The sequence below is a fragment of the Podarcis erhardii genome (genome assembly GCF_964252035.2).
Source record: "Podarcis erhardii genome assembly, chromosome: 17".
Taxonomy (NCBI): domain Eukaryota; kingdom Metazoa; phylum Chordata; class Lepidosauria; order Squamata; family Lacertidae; genus Podarcis; species Podarcis erhardii.
Window position 1 is genome coordinate 13,082,050 of NC_138515.1, and position 25,301 is coordinate 13,107,350.

The following is a 25,301-nucleotide window of genomic DNA, read 5'->3' on the forward strand; positions in this document are numbered from 1 at the left end:
CTTCATAAAACAAAGAAATGCTTCCATTTACAACTAGATCTTCCCTGTCTCTTTAAATACATTTTAAAATTTTTCGTCCCCTCTACAAGAGACACACATATATTTTCCACAAGCATTGATTTCTGACACAATTTTGGCAGTTAGGGTTATTTTGAATTATGGGTGGTAATTAAAAAAAAGAACACATGACTTACATTCATCAGTTCTGTCTTTTAACTTATGATCCCTTACACTGAAATTGAGATTTAACTTGCTGGACTCAATATCTTACAGATTAGGGTACCTTCAGTAATGTCTGTGCTGGTATTTCTTTCACATTCTTCTTTGGAGTACTGTTCTTGACCCCATCCTCTTCACCAAGTCTAAAGAGCAGCTCTGGAAGGGGAAATAAATAATATATTTTGACACCTAATATCCTAGTAAAACAATACCAAGGCATTTTAAGGATATGGGTCCATTGGCTTCCCAATTATGAATAATGTGGTCTATTTTCTCGTCAAGCCATTTGGTCAGCCTCAAAAGAGTGACCTTTTTTTAAAGTCTTATGCTGTATAATTATTAATCCTTGTAGCATCACCATGTTTTCCCCCCCAGTACAAGCTTTTCAAAGGTACAATAGATGTGCAGGTTAAAGATGCTGTACTTTTATTCCCATCTTCATTCTTTTATAGACTATTCCCTCTGTGCCATAAAAGGCAAATTCACAAGTCTTTTTATCTACACAGTCACTAGCAGTTTTGTTCTCTGGGTCTTATCCCCTGCCAGGAGGATCAGAGTGATTGGCGAACAAAGCAAACAGAAACAGAATTAGGGTGGACGGAACTTTAAACTCCCTTTCTTGTAAGGTGAAAGATCAAGTACTTTACAGGATAAGTCGCACATGCCATTCCAGTGAAATGCTGGAGATTCATAGCAATTAGAAACTCCAGCAACCAACTGGTGACCCATCATTCTATTCACCACTCTGAAGATCATCCACACGCTTGATGGTTTCCCTCAACTGTACCTCCTCCTCGCTCTAGCCCCAAAGTTGAAAACTCAAAACCTATTTTTTGTCACATACTAACCATTGTTTATAAAAGTAAAAACATGCGTTTCAAATAGGCAATCTGGAACCCGCCTTGAAAACACGCCCCGCTGCTCCATCTGATAAGCCAATTCTGCGGCCCAGTTCCAACCATTTCCATCACATCATTCCAATGCCTTTTCGGCGGTTTGTGCTGGATATATTCATGACCACATGGGCAGAAACTCACTCACACAACTAGCCAGTGTGGTGTAGTGGTTAAGAGCAGTGGACTCGTAATCTGGTGAACCTGGTTCGCTTCCCTGCTCCTCCACATGCAACTGCTGGGTGACCTTGGGCCAGTCACACTTCTCTGAAGTCTCTCAGCCTCACTCACCTCACAGAGTGTTTGTTGTGGGAGAGGAAGGGAAAGGAGATTGTTAGCCGCTCCTTAGGGTAGTGATAAAGCGGGATATCAAATCCAAACTCTTCTTCTTCTTAGCTTGCCCAAAGGACCAAATCATAGAATTGCAGAGTTGGAAGAGACCCCAATAATCATCTAGTCCAACCCCCTGCAAATGCAGGAGTCTCAGCTAAAAAATTCATGACCGATGGCCACCCAACCTCTGTTTATAAACCTCCAAGGAAGGAGAGTACACCACCTCCCGTGGGAGACTTTTCCACTGTCAAATGGCTTTTACTGTCAAAAAGTATTTCCTGATGTTTAGTCGGAATCTCCTTTCTTGTAACTTGAAGCCATTGGTTCGAGTCCTACCCTCCAGAGCAGGAGAAAACAAGCTTGCTCCTTCTTCCATGTGACAGCCCTTGAGGTATTTCAAGATGGCTACTTAATGAATGCAGCATGAAATCACGGTTTGCGTGTCTGAATGGTTCACTCCAGACCAGTCCTTCTCTCCCAAAATATGCAGTGATGCACCCCTTCCAATTGTCCATTCCCATATTTAAATTAAATTCATCAAGTGCCCATTAGCCAAGGGCACAGAAAGTATGTTTGTGTGCATATACTAAGCCACAGCTGTGCTTTTAACTGTGAACTGAGCTTTTTAAAAAATGTTATATAAAGGAAATGGATTGCAGCAAAACTGCTCAAATGTTGCAAAAATATTTTTAGGGTAAACAAGACGTGCATCCTCGGAGAATAATATCCACTATACCGGCTAAAGGTTTGCTTTAGAACCGTCATTCAAAAGTAAAGCAGACATGGCAGGTCACTTAAGAACTTTCAATTCACAAACAAAGGAGGAGCAGAAGAAAAGCCTGCTACTCTCTGTAGGTTAGCAATCCTCTTGGCATAAACAGTGACTAACAAGTTTGTTAGAGAGAATTAGATCTTTCTTTTGTCTTTGGAACATGTCATGGCCAATTAAAACTTCTGTATTCACAAAATAAATGGAGCACCAGTCTAAAGATAATAGAAGCTGAAAAAAGTAAAATTGTGCAGCTGGGGAATATGTACCTTTACCTTGATATTAATCTATCAGCTCCCATGTTAGTTCCAAGGCTAGTCCCTCAGCACAGTGGTACTGCATACATTTGCTACTTCCTTTAAGTAACATGCAATGGTAACACATAGAGGCTTTTCATCTTTTTCTAAATATTCACTCATTTGAATGTCAATTGTAGCTTTTACATCAACATTTACTTTTGAGGAAGTTTTTTGTTTTGTTTCTAATAATAAACTGGTCAAAGCACTCAGCGTTAAACCTTATAACATGATTAGATATATGAAGTACAACTACTGAATATAAGACTTACACGCACTGAAAACAAAGGTGATTTAAATATCTTTTTTTTCCGGTGATCCCGAATTTAGGAAAGCCACAATGCAACAAATGAGAGAGAGAGAGAGGGGGGGGGGAGTTACAAAGGTTCATTGCTACCAAGCAAAGTATGCAGAATTCACTCTAGATTCAGGTGTCGATTGTGAGGTTAACTGACACAACACTGACTAAATGTCCAGATTACAGTTAAAATTAAGCCAGAGCCGGCAGTGTATCTCCAGTCCCTCAGAGGAATGCTGCAGTCCCTCCAAGTGTCCCGGTTTTCCAGGAACAGCGGATATAAGCCACACCTGTAAATAAGCTGCACCTTTAAAAATCAATAGGAAAAAAGAAAAATAGATATTCCCCTACACTTCTGGACTGCCTCCTGGCGGGGGGGGGGGAGGGGGGAGCCATGCCACTTTGCTGGCAGCCTTCCCCCCTTCCCCCTTCTTTCCAGCGGCTTAGGGGAGGCTTGGGAGCGGCAGGTGGGCTGTGCGCCATTGCCCTGTGCTCCCGGTGGGGCTCCCCACCCCCCGCATAGGGAAGTTTGTTAATGTTTAATGTTTTATGATGTTTTTATATATGTTGGAAGCAACCCAGAGTGGCTGGGGCAAGCCAGTCCGATGGGCGGGGTATAGGGAGTAAAATTGTTGTTGTTCTATAGGACAACCCTATTTTCATTGCAGTAATGTTGGAGGATATGGTCTCCCATTCCAGGCCCCAGCCAGTCTGGAAATGGAACCTCAGAATACTAGGATGAATAACAATAACAATAATTTTATTATTTGTACCCCACCCATCGGACTGGCTTGCCCCAGCCACTCTGGGTTTGGAGTGTTCAAAGTTTTGGGCTGCGCACATCCACAGGGATGTTGCTTTCCCCCCACCAAGGGATTCTGCTTCTGCACTCTAAGCTAGAGGGTCAAAATGTGCCAACGTAGAAAAAGAAAAAAGATAATGGCAAGTATTTATGGGAGGCAACGTGACTCCTTAGATGGCTTTAAAAGAGGACTAGACAAATTCAAGGCTATCGATGACTACCAGCTACAATGGCTATGTTCTACCTCTACTACCAGAGGCATAATAATAATAATAATAATAATAATAATAATAATAATAATAATTTATTATTTATACCCCGCCCATCTGTCTGGGTTTCCCCAGCCACTCTGGCGGCTTCCAACACAATATTAAAATACAGTAATGCATCAAACATTAAAAGCTTCCCTAAACAGGGCTGCCTTCAGATGTCGTCTAAAAGTCTGGTAGTTGTTGTTCTCTTTAACATCTGGTGGGAGGACGTTCTACAGGGCGGGTGCCACCACCGAGAAGGCCCTCTGCCTGGTTCCCTGTAACTTGGCTTCTCACAGGGAGGGAACTGCCAGAAGGCCCTCAGCGCTGGACCTCAGTGTCCAGGCAGAACGATGGGGGTGGAGATGCTCCTTCAGGTATACTGGACCAAGGCCGTTTAGGGCTTTCAAGGTCAGCACCAACACTTTGAATTGTGCTTGGAAACGTACTGGGAGCCAGTGTAGGTCTTTCAAGACCGGTGTTATCATGGGAAAAGCAGGAGGCGAGAGTGCTGTCACACACATGCCCTGCTTTTAGGCTGCCCACAGATACCTGGTCAACCAGTGTGAGAACAGGATGCTAGACTAGATGGGCCACTGGCCTGATTCAGCAGACTCTCCTAACGTTCTTATGGTTGGAAACCAAATCCCCTTAACAGCTATGCAAACACTTCTTTTGGATCCCAGATGCCAGCCTTTTTTTTAAAAAAAAGCAAGCACTGAAATGCATGATTATGGTAATCACAATAATTTGAAGTTAAATTCAATTAATGCAATAGGGCACACATTAGAGCCAATGCCTTTATGACTTAATTATGGTAGAGTGCCATTTTAGGAGAACTGTGACTCATTTCTTACTTATTGAAGAGCTTCACAACAAAGAAAGCACTTGAAGCAATGTATATCTGAAGTGACTGACATAACTGACACAGACAAGTTGCTAGATGCAAGAGGGACAACTGCCATAGATATGGTTTGATAGGCCATTTCTTATATCTATGTATGTGATCCTCATGATTAAAAAGGGAGAAGCTGAAAAATTATTACAACAGCAAACCTCTGCGTAAGTAAACTGAGGGAAATTTATTACATTTCTTCTAAGAAGCTCAGGGCAGCTGTTTAGCTTTGTGACCTCCCTGGCAATTCTGACATCATACCAAGCTATAGTTATCACCAATTGTGGTTTTTGAATTATGGTTTCGCCAGCCAGCGTTTTAAGAAGCTTAAGTATGTTTTCAAGTAATTTGTGAATTGACAAACCAGTTTGCATTTGGCTGGCAAACCAGCATCAGAGGCCATGATTTTAATAGTGTTTGAGAATACAGTTTGGTGTGATGTCTGAATTAACACATCATAATTATACAGCCATCGCTCTGTTTCCCACTGCAACTGTACCATGGGGCCTAGAATGAACCTATGAAGCTGAGCGTTGCGAGGACAGAAAAGAAAAGCACAGAAACAGATCTAAAACTCTGGTTTGGGTTATAAACTATAATTAGCACGACACATGGTTTGTTTGACATTATGGCTGAAATAAGCCTACCTTCTCTTTCTTGTTGCAGGCATATATTCAGTTCTTGTATTGTAGCTTTATCCCTAGATGCATACACTTTCATCTGATCCAATTCTTCCTCTAAATTCAGTCTAGAAAAACACACACAAGAACTGAGCGCACAGCAGAAAGAATGTGGGGTGAGTAAGTCAAAGAGACATACTCTACAAAAACATGGCACTTAAAATACTGAAAACTTTTATACTGAATTTCAGAAAACACATATCAGCACTTGTGTTACCTGTATTTACGCGAATCTAATGTACCATTGAATTGAATGCGTACCTCAATTTTCAAATCTTTGAAATCAAAGAAGTATTTGCTGGCAAATGTAAATGTACTGTCAAATCTAACGTGCACCCTAATTTCCACAACATAATTTGGCCAAAAAAGCACATTACATTTGAGTAAATATGGTAACTTTTAACACTAGTATGTTATGAGCAGTCCTGCTCCAGCACAGTACGATCAGCAAGAGAATCTATTGTTCCATTTCTAGTCTCTTTAATTGAAAACATGTACATACATCCACTCTCACGTTTAGCTACAATGCCAACTTTTGGGGAAATCAGTAATCAAATCACAACCACGTAAGAAAAGAAGAGATTTGTAAAATAGAAAGCATTGTCACAACGGTCTGTATTTGATTTGATTTTCTTGAAATGCAATATACTCTCTTATTATGATGTTATGCTTTCAAGTTTGAGTATTTGCCCATTGACAGATTTCACAGCAAATGAAAAAATTAACTAGACGGTACTGGAATAACTGTGACGCTGGTACTCTCAAGCTCTGCCAGTGAACAACACAGCCCTTATAAATGCAGATCTCTTTTTCTTTCCTGTGTGTGCTGGTTTCTGCTTCCATTGTAAGTAATCAGGGTTTCAGCTAGAAATAGCTTCCTCCTATGATGAGTCAAAGTCCCATCAAGTCATCTGTCCAGCAGCAGATAGCTCAGTTGGTAGTAGAGCACGAGTCTCTTAATCCCAGGGTTGTGGGTTCGAGCCTCGTGTTGGGTGAAAGATTCCTGCATTGCACGGGGTTGGACTAGATGATCTCTGTGGTCCCTTCCAACTCTACAGTTCTATGATTCTATATGAGAAGAACTGTGTGGCAGGAGCAGCCCTGTCCTCTCAGCGTAGAAACCTCTTCTTCCCGAAAAATAGCAGTGCATTACACTAAAACTATTTTAATTATATCCCTTGCATTTGAAGAATATTACCAACCAGCATTTAGCTAAATTAAACCAGGACACAGAAAACGGGGGGGGGGGGGGGGGAGAACGGGACTAAAAATTCCAGCCTAAAAAAATTACAAATAAGTAGGAAACAGAATAATTGTCTTTATGAAGACATCATAATGATTACAGATTAACCAATTATCATGACCTTAGGCAAAGTACCAGGGATACATGCAATAACCAGAGGCATTTATGTAAAATCTTATACACAAAGCACCTGAAGCACATAAGCAATTCCAGGAGGATACATCAGAAAACTTTTTAGATCACTCCTTACAACTTCTCTATGATCCGTCCTTATGAAATAGGTTTCATTTCATTTCATTTTGCATTGTCTTGGATCAGGTGACAACTCTGATCCTATATTCTGTAAGCAGTGCTGTTTCTCTAGAAAAAGAGGTGCCGGAGCTCACCATGAACATCTCCGTCATTCTCTTAGCATGGCAATGGGGCCCACCTGAGAGGTGCCAGAACTGAGCTCCTGTAGGCTCCGGCTGAAAAAAAGCCCTGTCTGTAAGATATTTTACTACACATAATTGCTGACCCTTTAGATGAAGGGGTGTACATAATTTTTCAAACAACCATTCAAACAAAATCATACAGATATAATCATCAAAATCCTACAGATATATTCATCAGAGAGCTAGGATTGGCTGCACTTCTCATTTAAGAATACATTTAGTGGTAAACTCATTTCCCCCTGCATTTTGTGTGAAACAACCCTTCAGTGAGGAGGGTTTAACTTCCACCAAAATAAAAATCTTCAGTCCTGCGAAACACGATAATTGAAGCTTTGCAGCCATCCATTTTTGCCTGAAAAACATTGTAAAAATCAGGATTCAATAGGACATTAACAGATTGGAAATCAGGGCTAAATCTAAGAAAATGAATCTCTATAGGGACAAATGTAAGGTTCTGCACTTAAGCAGGAAAATCAGCTGCACAAATATAAGATGGGGGACACCTGGACTGCCAGTAGTACAAATGATAAGGGATTTTAGTAGACTACAAGTTTACATGAGTCAGGAGTGTGATGCAGCAGCAAAAAAAGCCAATCCTATTCTAGGCTGCATCAACATAAGTATAGTGTTTCGATCAAGGGAAGTAATAGTACTGCTCTGTTCTGCCTCGGTCAGACCATATCTGGAATAATGTGTCCAATTCTGCTGACCACAATTTAAGAAGGTTATTGGCAAGCTGAAAACGTGTGCAAAGGAGGGTGACCAAGATGATCAAGAGTCTGGAAACCAAGCCTTATGAGGTACAATTGAGGGAATTGAGTATTTTTAGCCTGGTAAAGAGAAGACTGAGAGGCGATATGATTTTGTTTAGTCGTTTAGTCATATCTGACTCTTTGTGACCCCATGGACCAGAGCACAACAGGCACTCCTGTCTTCCACTGCCTCTCACAGCTTGGTCACTTCGAGAACACTGTCCAACCATCTCGTCCTCTGTCGTCCCCTTCTCATTGTGTCCTCCATCTTTCCCAACATCAGGGTCTTTTCCAGGGAGTCTTCTCTTCTCATGAGGTGGCCAAAGTCTTGGAGCCTCAGCTTCACGATCAGTCCTTCCAGTGAGCAATCAGGTTTGATTTCCTTCAGAATGGATAGGTTTGATCTTCTTGCAGTCCATGGGACTCTCAAGAGTCTCCTCCAGCACCATAATTCAAAAGCATCAAGGCTGTCCCATGAAGGATGGAGCAAGCTTGTTTTCTCCTGCTCCAGAGGCTAGGACCCAAACTAATGGATTCAAGTTACAAGAAAGGAGATTTTGACTAAACACCAGGAAGAACTTTCTGACAGCAAGAGCTGTTCGACAGTGGAACAGATTCCCATGAGAGGTGGTGGACTCTCCTTCCTTGGAGGTTTTTAAGCAAAGATTTGATGGTGATCTGTCATGGGTGCTTTAGCTGAGATTTAGTTGCATTGCAGAGGATTGAACTAGATGCCTTTGGGGTCCCTTCCAACACTACAATTCTATGATTCTATGATTTTCATTAAAAATCTTAATGGATTTTCAAATATATAGTTATGTAATGTTTGGCAGAAGAATAGTCCAAAGGGGTGTGCTGTAATTAAAATGGCATTCCATGCATATTTGTCCAGCTTGCCAGAATATGGAAAACAGCTGCAGTGTAGAAAAGTGACACCCCAAGTCAGAATTGCAAAAAGGGAACATAGAAAAATCTACTTTTCCTATTGTATGATATCCTTCTGATACATATGTAGATAATTCCACTATTAAGAAGTTAGTTCCCCAAAAGTATAGGAATACACTTCTGCTTCTGAATGTCACTGATCTTTTACTATTTATTTAAAGTATTTATGAATCACCCGTATTCATAGATTTCTAAGCGATTTAAATAAAATATAAAATAACTCGCATCATAAAATAAAACAGCAGAATATTAAAAGTGACTGGATAAAATTAACATTCTGGAAAGGCTGGCTGAAATATAAAAATGCTTTCGCAGCACGTCGAAATCCATACAACGCTGGCGTCTGCCTCATCTCCACTGGGAGAGTGTTCCATAATGCAGGGGCTACTGCGCTCAATGCTCTCTTCTGAGCAAGCTTAGAGAAATTTAATTTCTGGGGGCATTAGGCACCTGAAGAAGCTGGGCCTCTGATTATCTCAGGGATCTAGGTGACCTACAGCGGGTGAGGTGCTCATTAATATACCACGGTACCAAGTTGTTCAGGGCTTTGTTCACTGGTACTAGCTTGAGGTGTGAGGAGGGTGAGGAGACTCCTCATGGGCGATGGGTTGCGATGGGCTTGCTCGCAGGCGAGAATGTGGAGCAGATGGGGCGGGGACTTAATTAGCCTTCCAAATCAGAAGTGGAAGGCTGGGCAGCTGCGTCTGCAGAGAGAACATCAGTGCAGCTCATGAGCACATACCTAGTGTGACCGGTGGTTATTTTGTGGTTTTGCTTGTTTTATATTATAAATTGTTTTATATTAGGGACGCGGGTGGCGCTGTGGGTTAAACCACAGAGCCTAGGACTTGCTGATCAGAAGGTTGGAGGTTCGAATCCCTGCGACGGGGTGAGCTCCCATTGCTCGGTCCCTGCTCCTGCCAACCTAGCAGTTCAAAAGCACGTCAAAGTGCAAGTAGATAAATAGGTACCACTCCGGCAGGAAGATAAACGGTGTTTCCGTGCGCTGCTCTGGTTCGCCAGAAGCGGCTTAGACATGTTGGCCACATGACCCGGAAGCTGTTCGCCGGCTCCCTCGGCCAGTAAAGCAAGATGAGTGCCGCAACCCCAGAGTTGGCCATGACTGGACCTAATGGTCAGGGGTCCCTTTTACCTTGTTTTATATTGTTTTGATTAATTGTATTTATTGCACTCTTATTGCATATCCTGGTCCGACAGCATATAGGCAGGCAATGCAGATCCTGCAGCAAGCTGTTGAAAACCTGCACCTGTCTGCAATTGAGCCACAACATTCTGTATCAGATGGAGCTTCCAGGGCACAGCAAAGGTAGCCCCACATAAAACAGACTGCAGTAATCAAGTCTGGAGGCTATCCATAATCACCTGCTGCAGAATCTTGTACAGTTAGACTTTGTTTGAGGGGAGGGGCTTGGTAGCCATATTTGCTTCCCATGTACAAATGATGTTGATAACACTGATCCTTTATCCTGTATACTGCTACCTGTTCTTTCAATGCTTCTCAAACACGGGATAAAAGCATGCTTCTCAAACACGGGATAAAAGCATGATAAAATATTTAATAAAAACTGCATTTAAAAACTGCATTTAAAAAGATGAATGTGACTACTGTTAATCCTAGACAGAATTTATGCCACTGCTGGTCTACTCATACAAAGCTGAAGGTTCCTGTTCAATGCTTCTAACTGGCCCTGTTCCTCCTCCCTTTCGACATAAGTCCTTTGTATAACATAGCCACCATAGCACAGCCAATAACAATTGGTTCACTAGGAACTCATTAACTAGGGCTGGGCGATATCTGGCTTTCAACGTCGTGACAGATTACCAGCTAAACATCACGATATACCGATATATCATATTGTCTGAAATAAGGATGGAGCTCAGTGGAGGCATTGGTTGGCTTCATGCTTTTTCCCACTTGGTGATTTTTGCATCACACACACACACACACACACACACACCATGATTCGTGATATATTGCCAGGTCAAAATTATGAAACTGATATCATGATTTAACTTCTAACTGGTATTGGACGATATAGTGATAGATTGCCCAACCCTATCAATAGTCTGTTTGTGCTACCTGACAGTAACTGAAAAAACACGAAAGGCTGATGGGCAGCCTTTATTTATTTATTTTTCAGGTAGCATGAGGGGCTGGAAGTACTGAGGAGCATGGCCAATAGCTGCCTCTTCACAAATAAATAGCATGATTCATGTTGGTACGTGACTTGCTGTGGCGCATCATAATTTCTTTATGCCCCTTGACGGAAAAGCAAAGACCCCACAACACATTACTTAAAATACTATGGTGTCAGCCTAGTGGCTCATAGGATTATCACTTAGTTGCATAAACCAGAACAATTGTCATACTAAAGTGCTTTTCATCATGACCCAATGAACCAGAAATATTCTTTCACTTGCTGTGAGGAATGCTGTTATGTGAATATAGGAGTGTTACTAGGGAAATAAAGCTGCTTTTTGTTATTAAGAAAAAGGAAACCTAACACCAATTTTTCCTCAACGAATCCCTGTAAAACTGCTGAAAAACCTGCCCTTTAATTCTGCTGTCAATACAGATGTCATAAATTAAGGCTGAAGAAAACAACATGGCTCAATGTTCTCTTATTCTACTTCGCCAATATCCCCACCCTGCCAGTCTTTAAAGTTGTAAGATCTGAAATAAGCTTGAACCAGATCTGACTTCTTAAGCAGTCAAATACTAGTATGACAAAAGTTTTCCCGTTGCTCCTCCAATGTTAAGATTCAGGTACATCTGCTTGCAATAAGGGCAAGATATGCTCTTTCAAAAGGTCTGTATATTTGTGTGTCAACTGACAGCTTTGGGAGGCGAGAGCAAATCTTGGAGCAGGTGTTTGATCTAGCCTGTGTGAGAAAGCAAAAAACCATTACATACATTGGGGGATAAGGCTGCCAAAAGAGTGTAAAGCAAAAAAAGAGAGAGAAGTACAAGCATTACTTACATTTTAGTCATGTTCGTGCTACAGAGAATGATTTATTGAATTCCTTGGCCAATTTGGACTATCTGAAAGTGATTGCAGTTTGATAACTATCAGCTAGCCAAGGACAGCTGTTCAGCATTTTCTGGATCTTCCAACCAGGGTTAGGTGAATAGCCATTGCAAGCACATCAAGTTTCAGATCGTTGAAATGCCCAAATAAGGCATATCATAGAAACAAATGGTGCCTGGATGTGCATCTGTTTGAATTCTTAATGTCTTTCCTGGATATTTTTTTTCCAATTAATGACCGAGAAACATTTGCATGTTCACAATCGTGAACTGGGCCAGTTCACGGTTTGCAGCAGCAGCAAACTATGGTTGGGCATTACATAAGTGAACCTTGAGCTTGTGCACGCCTCCTTCCAGCCCCACCACACTTTGTGCTCTGATTCTTTTAAAGATTTCTCGAGTGTCAGCTGGAAGTGAAACATTGAAGAGTGAGAGTGAATTGGCACGCCTGAGCCTATTATAGCTGATTAGTATCACGGGGAGGGAATAGCCGGCTGGCACCCTAAATAAGAGCACTTCTGCTAGTGATTGAGATACAAAGCAACATTTTGTTGCAAGTCCCATTTGTTTCAAATGTACAGTGGAACCTTGGTTCCCGAACGGCTTAGTTGCCGAACAAATCGGCTCCCACAACCCTGCAAACCCGTTAAGTGTTCCAATTTGCGAACATTTTTCAGAAGCCGAACATCCGACGCAGCTTCCGCTTGAGTGTAGGAAGCTCCTGCAGCCAATCGGAAGCCGCGCCTTGGTTTTCGAACAGTTTCGGGAGTCGAATGGACTCTCGGAATGGATTACATTTGAGATCCAAGGTACCACTGCAAAGTATGATTTGTCCAAAACTGGCAACAAAATGTTGTGTTTTATCTAGGTATTTGGTTAAACTGCATCTTTTAATTGTCCTCATTACCTTATGATGACAGAATGCTAATTTGCTGTTTATTGAAAGTGTTTATAGGATTTTGTGGTTTTTACATATTGTCCCTCCACACCGCCCCCCCCCCCCGTTTATCTTTGGTACTTTGTTCTCAGCTCTTGGATTTAAAAAGCTGAACAAAGAGTAGCCTATATATACTGTAAGTAAATAAATAAGCACATTTTAATCTGCCATTCCTAGGGTTAATTGGCTCTTGGGAGTCCCTTCAAACATATCTGTGTGAGTTGGGAAGATGACAGCATAGAAAGCAATTCTGCCATCCCAACTGCCTGCCTATTGCATCACCAGAGCAATGTTGGAGGGGACCATGCGACTCAAGCAACTCCCATGTTGCAAAGGTAGCTTCTGAATGAAGCCTGGGCTCAGTCCTAACAAAAAAAGAAAAGGGAAGAAGGGAGTTTGCATTTTATCGCTGCCTTCCCTCTGTCATAAAACACAACCTTGACTCCCTTTGAGTGAGTTAGTCAGTGATAAATCATATTAATAAGTTCTCCCAACCACAAATTGTATGCGAGGAGTATTACATTCCTCCTCATTATTTCAATTTGAGAAAGGAGGTTATTGGGCAGCATGTAGGTATTAATCCACTTAAGGACCTGCATAGAGGGAAAGTGACTGAAGCTCAGAACGCCTTAATTTTTAATAACAGTCAGCATTATTAAAAATAATTTAATGTAACAGGCCTATCTCTATTAACCTCTGTGAAACACCTTATTTAGATAATCATTGCCTCATTTGTACATAAACTTTTTCATAGGAGACACATCCCTTCCAGGCCCTCGAGAACCTTTGGCAAATCTAAAAGCACAATAAAATTACAAAATCAATCAGAGCAGCAGCGGTTCTCCTTCTCTGGCTCCCAAACATCTCTCATATTGATCACCAGCCAGAAGATCCAATAAAATAGCCGCTCCCTTTCCACATCACATTCCCCCCCCCCAAATAAAAATTCCAGTCTCATCTGTAGCAGCCTTTCTTCAAAACGCTGCTTAACTAAATGGGCTTCTATAAATGCCTGGAAGGTAAGAAGAGGAGGAGGAGGAGGAGGAGGAGAGGCCACAACAAGCTAACACAGAAAGGATGTTGACAGAATTCTAATTACGGAAACAAGGCATTGATATGGCCACTTAAAGTTAAATTCTGGTGCTATTTCCCTGGTATGTGCTCTTGGAAGAATAGCTGCAAGAAAAATGACCCAATTAGAGACAAGAAACCAAGAGTTAGTTCACCTGGGCCTTTTCTCATTCCGACGAAAAGTCCCAACTCATCCTTCCTCACACTCAAATGTGCAGAGTGTTGGTGTGTGTTTTATTCTGTTTTTAGTTTATCTCTGCTGTTAATTTTTTGATATGTTTTAGGCAGCTGTTCATTTCATTCTTTTTGTGAAGCACTTTTGAGTTGTTGGGGGGGGGTTTACAACCAAGCGGTGTATAAATTTTATGAAATAAATTTATAATAAATAAAGGTAGTGTATAAATTGTGGCACAGGGACCTAGCCCATGACAGTTTCTGTGCCCACGGCAGCCTTTTTCCCCATCTGCCCCAGACCTGCTTAACTGCTTTTTAAAAAAAGGATGTTGAGAGATTTTAGCAACACAATCCTACAACTTGTCCAAAGTAAGTCCCACCGATGTACATCACAGTGCTAAACATGTCTACTCAAAGTAAGCCATATTGAACTCAATGGGGTTTACTCCAAGGTAAATAGGATTGAGGTTGCAGCCTTACTTCCAGAAAAGTAAGTACAGGAACAGGATACTGGAAGAAACCAGATTCAGAACAGGCTATGTATCAGACAAATAAATTGCCCTGTTCAGTAGCTCTGGGGTCCTTTATAGGAAGGTCACGGGTATAAATCTAATAAATAAATAAAAATTATAAATAAAACACACCATCAACACTTTTAAGGACATCATAAACTATAATTCTGTTGCAGCTGTGTTCATGCTAGATGTGTACAACAGAGGGGGCAGGCACACCTGCTGCTGCTGAAAGCCATAAAATCACTCAGGTTGCATGCTGCAAACATAGACACACCATCAACCAATGCACAGTGTCTGAGCTGGGCAGCAGTGAGACAGAGGCAGAAAAGGCAGCTCTAGTCATTCACAACATTTGTGCATTGGCCAAAAAGATCATTTGCCAATCACAGCTTTGACTTTATTCGCCAGCTATAAACCTGTAGTATGCTGATACATTTTTTAAAAAAACGATAATTAAAATTACTTGCTTTTAACACTTCTTGTTGATAATTTTAATGTTTCTTATAAAAAAAAATCAAGTAGTACAAAAATGTTGTTAAATAATAGTAATAATAATGCCTCATTGTGGCATATGATGTGAGAATGTCCAGTGATATATTCATTTTGGTCTGAAGTTGTTGTCCATATTAATGTTGTCCTGGTGAAATCCTTTATCTTTCATGTACTTTTAAACTACATTATTCCAGTATGGGGATTAATGGAAGGACAACCAAAGGGTATTTCATGAACCCTTTTATAGTTGCTAAGAGAGTTCTACGTTGCACATGGAAGGGTAAATACCTGCCATGGAAGGGTCTGAGGACCTCACCGCCTTTGCCACATTTGAACACATTTCTTATAAATGTCAGCTTCATGTGGATACCTATCTGGACATTTATTTGACACATATCAATTTATATGTTTAAATTAAGATGGCTGTATCAATACTTATTGTATTCTTTAATGTGAGCTAATGGGTTTCCCCACATTGCCTACCTCTTTCTCTGTTCTTTTTGCTTGCTTTGCTAAATTTGTTAATAAAGGAGGGGTGGTGACTACAGATGCCGACGATAGTGGTGCAACTGGTCTGAAGACGGTGTACACTGTACAGTTCATTTAAAATTGTTGTAGACACGAGGATTTATACAAAAATCTCGAGAAGAACATCTAAAGTATAGTTCTTAGAATAGATGTGCTTTTTTAAAAAAAAGTGGCTGTAAAGATATGCAGCATAAAATGTACTTTAGTTCACATGCACTTATGTCTCAAATTAGGGAAGAATAGACGTGGGTTTGGATGCCAAGAAAGGTACAATCAATTAGCCCAATAAGAGCATCAAGTTCCATGTAGAAGCATAATCCCAAAGAAGTGTGGAAGCAGTCATAAGTGTGGGATCAGCAAATTTAGGGCTTTTCTTCCATGAGTGATCAAGGACAAAGCTTTTGATGCAGATTACATTAATACACTGCCATCCCTTCTACCTGGGAAGAAAAGGAGATGAAATACTTTACCCATGATCGTGTGTGCGTGGCTACACTGCGAATGTAACCGAATTCCTAGTAGCTATTGACAATTCTTCTTCTTCTTCTTCTTCTTCTTCTTCTTCTTCTTCTTCTTCTTCTTCTTCTATTGCAGCTCACAGTTCTTTTTCAGAAGAGCTAGTGGCTACGCTAACTGCCGTAGTGTTATTTAAAATATGTATCTATGGCATAAGTGTCAGCAACTGAAGGAAACATCTTTGCCACCATCGTTGCATCTACAAAATAGCACCCAGTAGATTTTCTCTGGAGGCAAAAGGTGGAATTGGATTCTTTAAATCCAGAGCCACAGGAAGATCCTTGTCTCGTGAGATGAGGTTGATGTTTACTGTACCCCTGTGCTAATGGATCTGTTTCAACCGCTATGCCATCTAAAGCAGATAGTGAACTGTGCTATACATTTCACCTACAAGAAGCCTTAGTTTGAAGTAATCAAAGAAAGGCTGCTACAATAATTGCTTTTGCTAAGATGGAGAAAGGAAGAAATACGACAATTTCATCCTTTTACCCCCGATAGAATAAATGTTTCAGAGGCACACAGTGGAACTCCTGACCACTTCCCCATTAGAATGCCTTTTTAAAAATCATCTCCTGTCCTCATGCACATGATCATCATATTTATATCCCACTGCTAAACTTTTGCTCCCAGAACAGCTCACAACAGTATGAAACAAATAAACAGGTCCGTGCATCTGAACAGGTCATCAGCCAAACACTACCAATAAGATGAAAGAAGGAGAGCTCCTTCCATCAGCTCAGCACCTCCTAAACTGTTTTCCATTCCACTTGGTCATTTTAAGAGCTACTATTTAACTTTAAGAACTGGTGCCTGAGTGTACCTTTTTTTGCTCTTTCCTCCTTGTCGTGTCTGTGTATGTGTGTGATGCCTTTTAGAATGTAAGCATGCAGGCAGAGACTGCCTTGTTTTAATTGCTTGTGTGTAAGCCCCCTTGGGAGGTGATTTAGCTGAAGACTGGGGTACAAATGCTCTATCTTAATTAATTACTATTTTGCCATGTGTTGTGTTAAAGGTCTGCTGAGTGTGTCCTGCATAGTAGTTTCTTTCCCTGGAATGTGAATCATCACAGGATGCATGCGATAGGGGGCTTTATCACAAACAGCGTACCTGATCAATTCTTTACATTCCATACAAGAACTAACAAGACAAGCTATATAAAATCTGTGGGGGTGGGGAGCCTTTAAGGAACATTAGTTGACCATTTAGTCATAGAATACTTAGATAACCATGCCTGGTACTGAGACATCTTGGACACAGTGCTACACTTAATGAATTGGGCATCTGTACTAACTGCAAATGTAAACCAGTAAGCGTCTGTTGTTAGAGCAAAGGGGAAAACATTTGCCTGTCACCTCTCAATATCTTTATTTTAGAAAATGATCTTTATTGTGTTCTCCCCCCCCCCCCTTCAGCTGACTCTCTAGCAGACATAGGCAACTTTTTAAATACAAACTATCAGCAGATGCCATTGACTAAAAACATTACTGATGTAATATGTACATCAGAGAAGACTGGTACAGTCTTACATCTTACCCAATTTTTCTGCTGGTGATACTGATGTTCTAAGAACATGGCTTTATCACTTGAAGCCTTCACAGGAAACGTAAGAAAAAGACCAGTAGGACCAGTCAATTTATGATCTTCCTTGTCACTGAACAGCATTTGCTTCAAATCAGAGGTAGATTCGATGACTTTGAAGATAAAGCATTTGAAAAATGAGCAGCTCCTTTTTTGCAAATCTATCACAGCACAGTTCATAATCAGAACTTTGTATAAGTCTTTTAAGCTTTATTTATTTCTTCCAGTATTCTATCCTTAACAAACCCCAGTCCATTTAATATTGCTTTTTCCTTGAAGACCAAGGTTACAAGGAAGCTCAAATGTGGACTGAACTGGGACAGGTTTTTACAACACTACACTATGTTAATTGGCCTCCCAAAACAGAGTAATCAATATTTTTTATTTTATTTTATTTTTTGCAAATGGCCACTGTTGATAATGCAATTAGCACCATCTGTACTTTTTTGCATTTTATTTCACTTCGTTTCTTTTGTGATCTCAGTGTTTATGTTTCTCCTTCTCCCAACCATGCAAACCTCATAAGACAGGATAACACTTCCTGAATCTGATGAAGTCGACTGACGTCTGTGAAAGCTTATGCCATAATAAATGTGTTCAACTTTAAGGAAGGAGAGGATGGGGAAGTTTGGTTGCACTCATGGAAGTTGTTCGGAGCAGGCAATTGTTTGATTGTTAGATACAAACCCCTGTTATATTTGCTTCAACCAACTAACATGACTATCTTTCTGGAAAAAGCACTACCTATGTTTCTTCCCATAGCGTTTTCCTAAGATGTCAGAATAATGCTGAAATGCAACTGGCCAGTGTAGCGTCTAGTGCTTGGAACAATCGAGTAGAATCAGAATTCTAAAACACAGCAAGATGCAGTAAAAAAATTGTAAAGAAGATCTCCAGCTTTCAGAAGTTCTATGGTAGAATCCCATATGCTACTATCTTTATGTGATGATACAAAAACCTATGATGCCAGTAAATGTGTCAGAAAATCATTATCCAAGCGATCATAGTGTCATATATATATTTTTAAGTGGCCAACACAGACAGAACCAAAAATAGCTTGCACTATGGATACAGCAGTATTTTTGTAGTTCCAACAGTGAAGTTTTAAAGGTAGGCCCTTCAGCATTTTACTACCAAGATAGTCACTGGCTTTTGCCGCAATAAAACTTGACTTGACTTGACTTGACTACCAAGATAATATTCTAGATGTTCTATCAATGCAGGCACACTTCTGACAAATTTGCTGAAGTCTCAAAAGAACAGGGGGGGAAAACCTTCAGAGTTTTAAGCACACTCAATGCTAAACAACAAAATCAACTTGACAAAAGACATTTTAAAACATAATTAAAAGAATAATTATGCAATCCCTACCAACTCCCTTTTTTCTAGTATGAAAGGGAAATGCTCTTACTTTACCAGGGTGAGTGTAATAGTCTATGAATTATAAGATCAAAGAGGCAAACTGTATGTTTTCTAAAGTAAGAATTCCTTCTCCAAGTTTTACACTTACCACAGCTAAAAGAGCTGTGTGAAGGGATCAGTACTAAACCCAAAGGACAGGCTGTGCATGGCAAGAAAGAGAGCAACTCCCTCATGCCTTTCGCAGGTCACTACGAAGGACCATGTTAGCAGATCCACTCCAGACCCTTAACAGGCAGCTCTGCTGCTACCAGTAATTAGCTTGGACAGCTCTGGCTCCAAGAGTAGCAGCAAGGCTACACCATAATGAGCTCAGCTGGGATTAGCAGGACAGGGCAGGGAACCAAGAGAGCTGAGGCATTCTGCATTGCGTATGTATCAAGGAGATCAAACAAGGATGGCTGGCTAGGTTATCCCCTCACCACCTCATTCCAAAAATGAAGCACGGCAGTGTGTAAAATACAGGCTAATGAAGAGCGACACCTCCAACAGATGAGAGCCACATTAATTAACACAATCCCTAGATCATGTAATACAGTTTCTGTTAGTGCTAGCAAACTTGTTGTCACTGATTTAAAAGGAGGGGTGGGAGGTGAATGGCGCATTCCTCTCTGTTTCTAGGAGAGGAAGATGATTTAATTTTGGTATTTGAAAGGAATTCCTTCGTGTAGCCTTCAAACCCCAACGAGAAGAAGATTTAGCAAACTAGCAGCACGTTTCTCAATGTATATGTATTTTAAAAAGAAAGAAACTCACTTTTCAATCAAGAGCTTTTTGTGTTCCTTTTTGAAATACGCCAGCTCGTTCCACACAGCATCAGAATCTTCTTGACACAGCTGCCGGGGATGAGAACGCTCTGTTCCATTTTTACCGCTTCCAGGCCTGTATTTAAACAAACAATGACAACAACAAAATCTATAAAATAAATTATTTTAAATGTCTCTGAAAAGTGTAATGTCCCAGCACTTGACATGTAATGGCATTACTGAAACATAGCCCCAAAATTTTCACGTCAAGAAACTGAAATTTCCGTTAACTAATTTCAGAAGGATAAACTGCTGATGTGGCACTAGAGTTCAGAAATGGTGTGTGTCAAACTGCAACGTTCGCCTTCGTTTGCACAGTCAGCAGGGAGAAAGTGAAAGGTAGAGATGTCAGACACGTCTCAGAGAAAGGTGAGGAGCCACCAATTCTCCCAGCACCCAGTGTCAACTGATCCTTAAGTAGCACAAACACTTGATCTGAAGGAAGTAGCTAAGCATATATCAACACACAAAGACAAGAAGGAGGAAGCTCTTCTTCATGATCTTGGCAGTTCCTTTTCAGACAATCAGAACTTCACAAACCATGGTGTTTTCATACACAGCCCTCATATGGAGACGCTGGTTCCCGCAAATGGTGCTTCGACATTAGTGGTGCTAGTCACAAAAGCCCACTGTCAGGCCTCTGTACTCCCAAAACCACCATGGCGATGAAGTCTACAACTTCCTGTACAAAGATTCATGACATCACAGGCATACATGAAACCTCTTTTCTTAACTCATTGTGCTCCACAATCCAACTGGCTGATAGTCAAAGCACAGAATTCTGGTAAACTGAGATCAGGGCTCTGCTTAGCCAAGAGACACACTGGGTGGCCTTGGATACATCCAAGCCTTTCAGACAAACCTACCCCTGCCCCAGGGTTGTTACTAACATAAAATTATGTAAATCCACATAGTGCCAGTTTTCTGTTTGGAGAGAGTAAATCAATTGCATTTGAACAGAATGTTGCTGTTGTACAAGACACTACAACTAAGCTCGGGATTCTACTGTCTTTCTTCGTAAGGAATTTGGAGATGTGAATCATAAGCATGCCACAACACAAATATTACATGAAAGGCTTTGTGGCAAGAACTGACATATGACATTGTCCACTTTCCTCCCAAGAGAATGCTACTTATGACCTTACTACATGTTCAATTTACATTCCCATTCTGCTGTGTTTGGGGAGGTTTGAGCATGATCCCACACAGTGTGGACAGAAAAAGACAAATAATCAACAGACAAGAGGAGAAAACCCCTCTAATATATGCCTTGCATAAACAACCTTGCTGACTATGGTGAGTCATAAGTGCAAAACCAAATTGAAATAACAAAGTGGTATGGGAAACATTTGATAGGCAGTAGTGTGCAAAAACTGTAACAGAAAAAGGACATAAACAGAGGTCATATTAACAGTGATAGGAAGAGAACCAAGCAATTGAATCAAATTATAAAGCAATTGAATCAAATTATAAGCCAATACAAATGTATTTGCACATGTTCCTGAAAAAAAAATCTATGTCATCTATATTATTCATATATTTATACACTAATATTTGAATTTTGAATACCATCTGTTAAGGTATTATTGATTTATTATTAATTTTATGAGATTATTATTCCTATTATTATACCTATTTCTAACCATTAGAAATTGTAAATTAAAATCATTTCATTTTTAGAAAAAGAAAAAGCCTTCTAAAAATAATAAATTTATAGAACAAATGTTCTCCATTAAAATTATATATGAACAATGCATAGGTTTTAAAAGTGCATGCAGTGTCCTATATTTTCATTTACCCCAGAAGGACAGTTTACTGTGTGCGATAATGCCAAGCAGAATGACTTCTGAGAATGAGTCCTAGGGTAGTACAATGCTTTACTCACATGCTGCCCTTTGATGTCCCTGTAAAAGCCACATGGCGAATTCAAGGAACATGAGATTCCTTTGTTCCTGCAACTCTGATTGGATTTCTTGTGTCTCAGGTAAGGTATGAATGTGACGGTTTGTAATCTTCCCTTTTGCATCTGGGTTGACAAAGTCCTGGTCTAATTATGTCTTAGAATCACTTCTCTCAAAGTGACCTTGCAAGTTAACAAAACATCTTTTATATTTTAAATAGAAATATTCAGCTTGATCCAATGTTCTGTGGGTGCTCTGCTGCATACAAGGAGCTCCTTGCAAGAATTTCCCATTCAAAACAATACTGAGCTTCAGGTACATAAAGGGGATGGGAAGCATGGAGCTGCCCCAAACACTGACATGAGTATGCAAAGTGCCTCACACCTCCCCTGAACAAAAGCCAGTGTGTATGGAACGATTCTTGGCATCCTTTGGATTCACCTTCTGTGCAACCAGAGCCATTCCTGATTACTAATTTACTTCAGAATAATTGCGTACAGCCACCATTCCGTAGGAAAGTGTGTTGGTTGCAATGGCCTCACATTTTCAAATAGCAGCATTTTCTTTATCAGAAAATGTTATTTCTAGCAGTCAATACTACTTTGTGGAATGTGTTTGTGCATCTGCTTTGGACACCTAAAGGATTGTGATAAATGACACAACTCTTTCCCTTGCCAGAAGCTTATATTTGATTTAGATTTTTTTTTTTTTTAAGACTGGAAAAACCCTCTTTATAAGCTATGCCTCCCTTTATACATGAGGAATCAAGAAACCCTTTAAATATTCAAGAAATGCAACCACTTAAAAGTCTCTCCTCCTCTCTCCACAATAATGAGGAGACCTGTGGCTCAGTGGCATGGCACATGTTTAGCATTCAAAAGGTTCCAGGTTCTGTCCAGATCTCTGGACATGTCTGGGAAGGATCTATCTGAAATGGGAAAGTCAGAGCTATCCGCTGAAGCCAGCACTGAGCTACAAGGGCCAATGGTTGGCTTTGGTATACGACCACTTCCTATGTCCCTATACCATGTTATTTCAAAAATAATTTCTTTTCACAGTTTAGCCATCCAAAGCCTTCCCAGTAATGTACTGCTCAGAGCATATGCCTCCTGATTTAAGATAATATAATTGCTATTCCCTGCAGCATGTGGGAAACCAGGCATGATAATAATATGTATTATTAGTATTATTTATTTAATTTGTATACCACCCTATACCTGCAGATCCAAGGGTATCCTGATATTGGATCAGGGCTAGCATAACTGTAGTCCTAAAATAAATATTTGAGGGGTTTTTTAATTGTCCAGAAAGTTCCATGCTCAGTGATACTACAAGCCCTGTGCACAGATGACAAGTTTATAACATTAAATTTATTCATTATCCCAGTGGAAGAGGCATATTCAACCAACATATCAAAACTCCTCCTATTGAAGACTGGGACTTTTCCAGGGAGAGGAACATCCATGCTAATTTGCTGTGTTCACTGAACACCATCCCTATGTGGTTGTGATTCTGGGCTAAATAGCTCAACAAAAAGTACTTTTATTTAATTTGGTAAGTGAACCCAAGTGTCTCAGAGTGCTCCACATCTTAAAACAGAAAATAAAAGATCGTTGTGTGTGGTTTTTTTGTACCAGTTCAACATACCTAGAGCCCCCATGGAGGCTCCCATTTGGTTAGGGCAGGGGGAGGGAAATAATGGAAGAAGAAAAGGTGGTCATTTCATTTCTTTTAATAAACCCAGGCACACAACAGCTATCTACGGGGAATTGAAAAACCAGCAAAGGCCCCTGAAGAAATCAATACATGGCCTTGATTCAGAGTTATTCCTAAAAACCCATTCAAAGAAGTAGCAGAATCTCAATTAGTTTTACTGTTATTTTCACTACCATTGCTTAATCCGGGTTTATGAATTGATCACCTTCTTCCCTATAACTTAAAAGCATAAATGATTAATTAGCAACACATTCTGGTGTTGAATTAACAATGCAATCTGTGCAAATTAATTGTGGAGCTACCAAGAGAACCCCCTCCACTGACCACAACACTCAAGAGGGTCTGTAAGGAAGGAGGCTGACTTTCAGATATTTGGGGCCCAAGTCATTTATGGCAAATATCTACTAACATGAGCACCTTGAATTGGGCCCAGAAACGAACCGGAAATCAGTGCAGCTGTTTTAAAACGGGGGTTATTCAAATTAGAGATGGATCCCCAACCAGTTATCTGGTTGCTTTGTTTCAGAACTGTTGTCTTCAATTGTAGCCCCATGTTCAGCATGCTGCAATAATTAATCTGAAAGTTATAGAGAATGGAGAACATAGAAATAGGCACTCCTGGTCACCAAGCTATGGACCTGCTTAAGTTGCCCATAATTTAAAATCTAAGCTGTTCTTGCCCATTGCTCATAGACATTATACCATGTGACCTAACAGTAAAACTGGAGTATAACTGCATATATTAATAAATGTTTCAGGTGTTTATAATAATATTTCATACTATGCAGAATTATTTGGAGTGTACAATGAAAACTACATGTAAACAAACAATTAAAACAATGGGTGATATTCTACACTGAATAAAGTTGGTTGAATATCCCCCACTGTAAACTCATTAATTAAGAAGGATTTTAGGAGAGGTGAAACAAACCATTTGACAACTTAGAGAAAGTAGTCATACTCTGTTAAGTTCATTGCAGCAAAAACAAAGGGGTGGTTTGGCATTACTCGTCTGAGCCTTTGCTCATGCCCTCTCCCCAAGCATATGCACAGCCTTCTTCCTCCTTTCTTCACGAATAGAGAAAAAATGCTATATATAAACAATGGAACTAAATGCCCACCAAACACAGGTACAAGGAAAGGACAGTGACCATTCACAACAGAAGTAATTGGTGGCTCTGTTCATTCGTGAAACTTATAATGGGATCTAAACTTAAATGGCATTCCAGTTTATGCCACGTGTTTATACAGTAACATTTACTCATATGAGCCTGTGCAATAAAGACCAACAGTATCAGGAAATTATCTTTTCCCTGCTTTAATCTCCTTCTTTTCTAGAACACCTAAGCAGCAAAAGTTACACTCAGATTTAATACATATAATGGTTTTTAATGAGCTGTGTAACTTACTTGCTATAGCCTTCCTCCCATTGTTTTAATTGCTTTTTTACTGCTCTGTAGTTGGTCTGTAACATCTGCAGCCTCTTTTTGCGCTTTTCATGGGTTTGCCTCAGCTCATCGTTTTCTTGGATCTGCATAATACCAAGGTGACGTGATAAGATACAACTGAGTAAAATGCAAGCACTTAAAATGGCAGTCTGCCACAGCTAAGTTTTTTATTATTACTTACGATCAACTGACAACACAATGTTCATACACAGTGACAGAAACACCCAGGGCATTTAGAGTTGGAAAAAGAAATGGGCAACCGAATGGTCAAAGGGATGGAGAGACTCCCCTACAAAGAAAGGTTGCAATGTCTGGGACTTTCAGTTTAGAGAAAAGGCGAG

At 40.3% G+C, this 25,301-nt stretch overlaps 1 protein-coding gene across 3 annotated transcripts in view; it reads right to left on the minus strand.

Annotated features, from left to right (window-relative positions):
* The window catches only part of CNTLN (centlein), a 166,914-nt gene that overhangs the window by 72,488 nt on the left and 69,125 nt on the right, over nucleotides 1–25,301 (minus strand). For all 3 annotated transcript variants that reach the window (XR_014152056.1, XM_081844812.1, XM_081844811.1), the window contains 4 exons: nucleotides 24,922–25,043; nucleotides 19,846–19,971; nucleotides 5,404–5,504; nucleotides 284–375 (listed from right to left, as the gene is read on the minus strand). Coding sequence is in view for 2 of the 3 variants with exons in the window: in XM_081844812.1 (XP_081700938.1) it covers nucleotides 284–375; nucleotides 5,404–5,504; nucleotides 19,846–19,971; nucleotides 24,922–25,043 (441 nt within the window). In the remaining variant the exon portion in view is untranslated. The remainder of the gene's footprint in view (nucleotides 1–283; nucleotides 376–5,403; nucleotides 5,505–19,845; nucleotides 19,972–24,921; nucleotides 25,044–25,301) is intronic.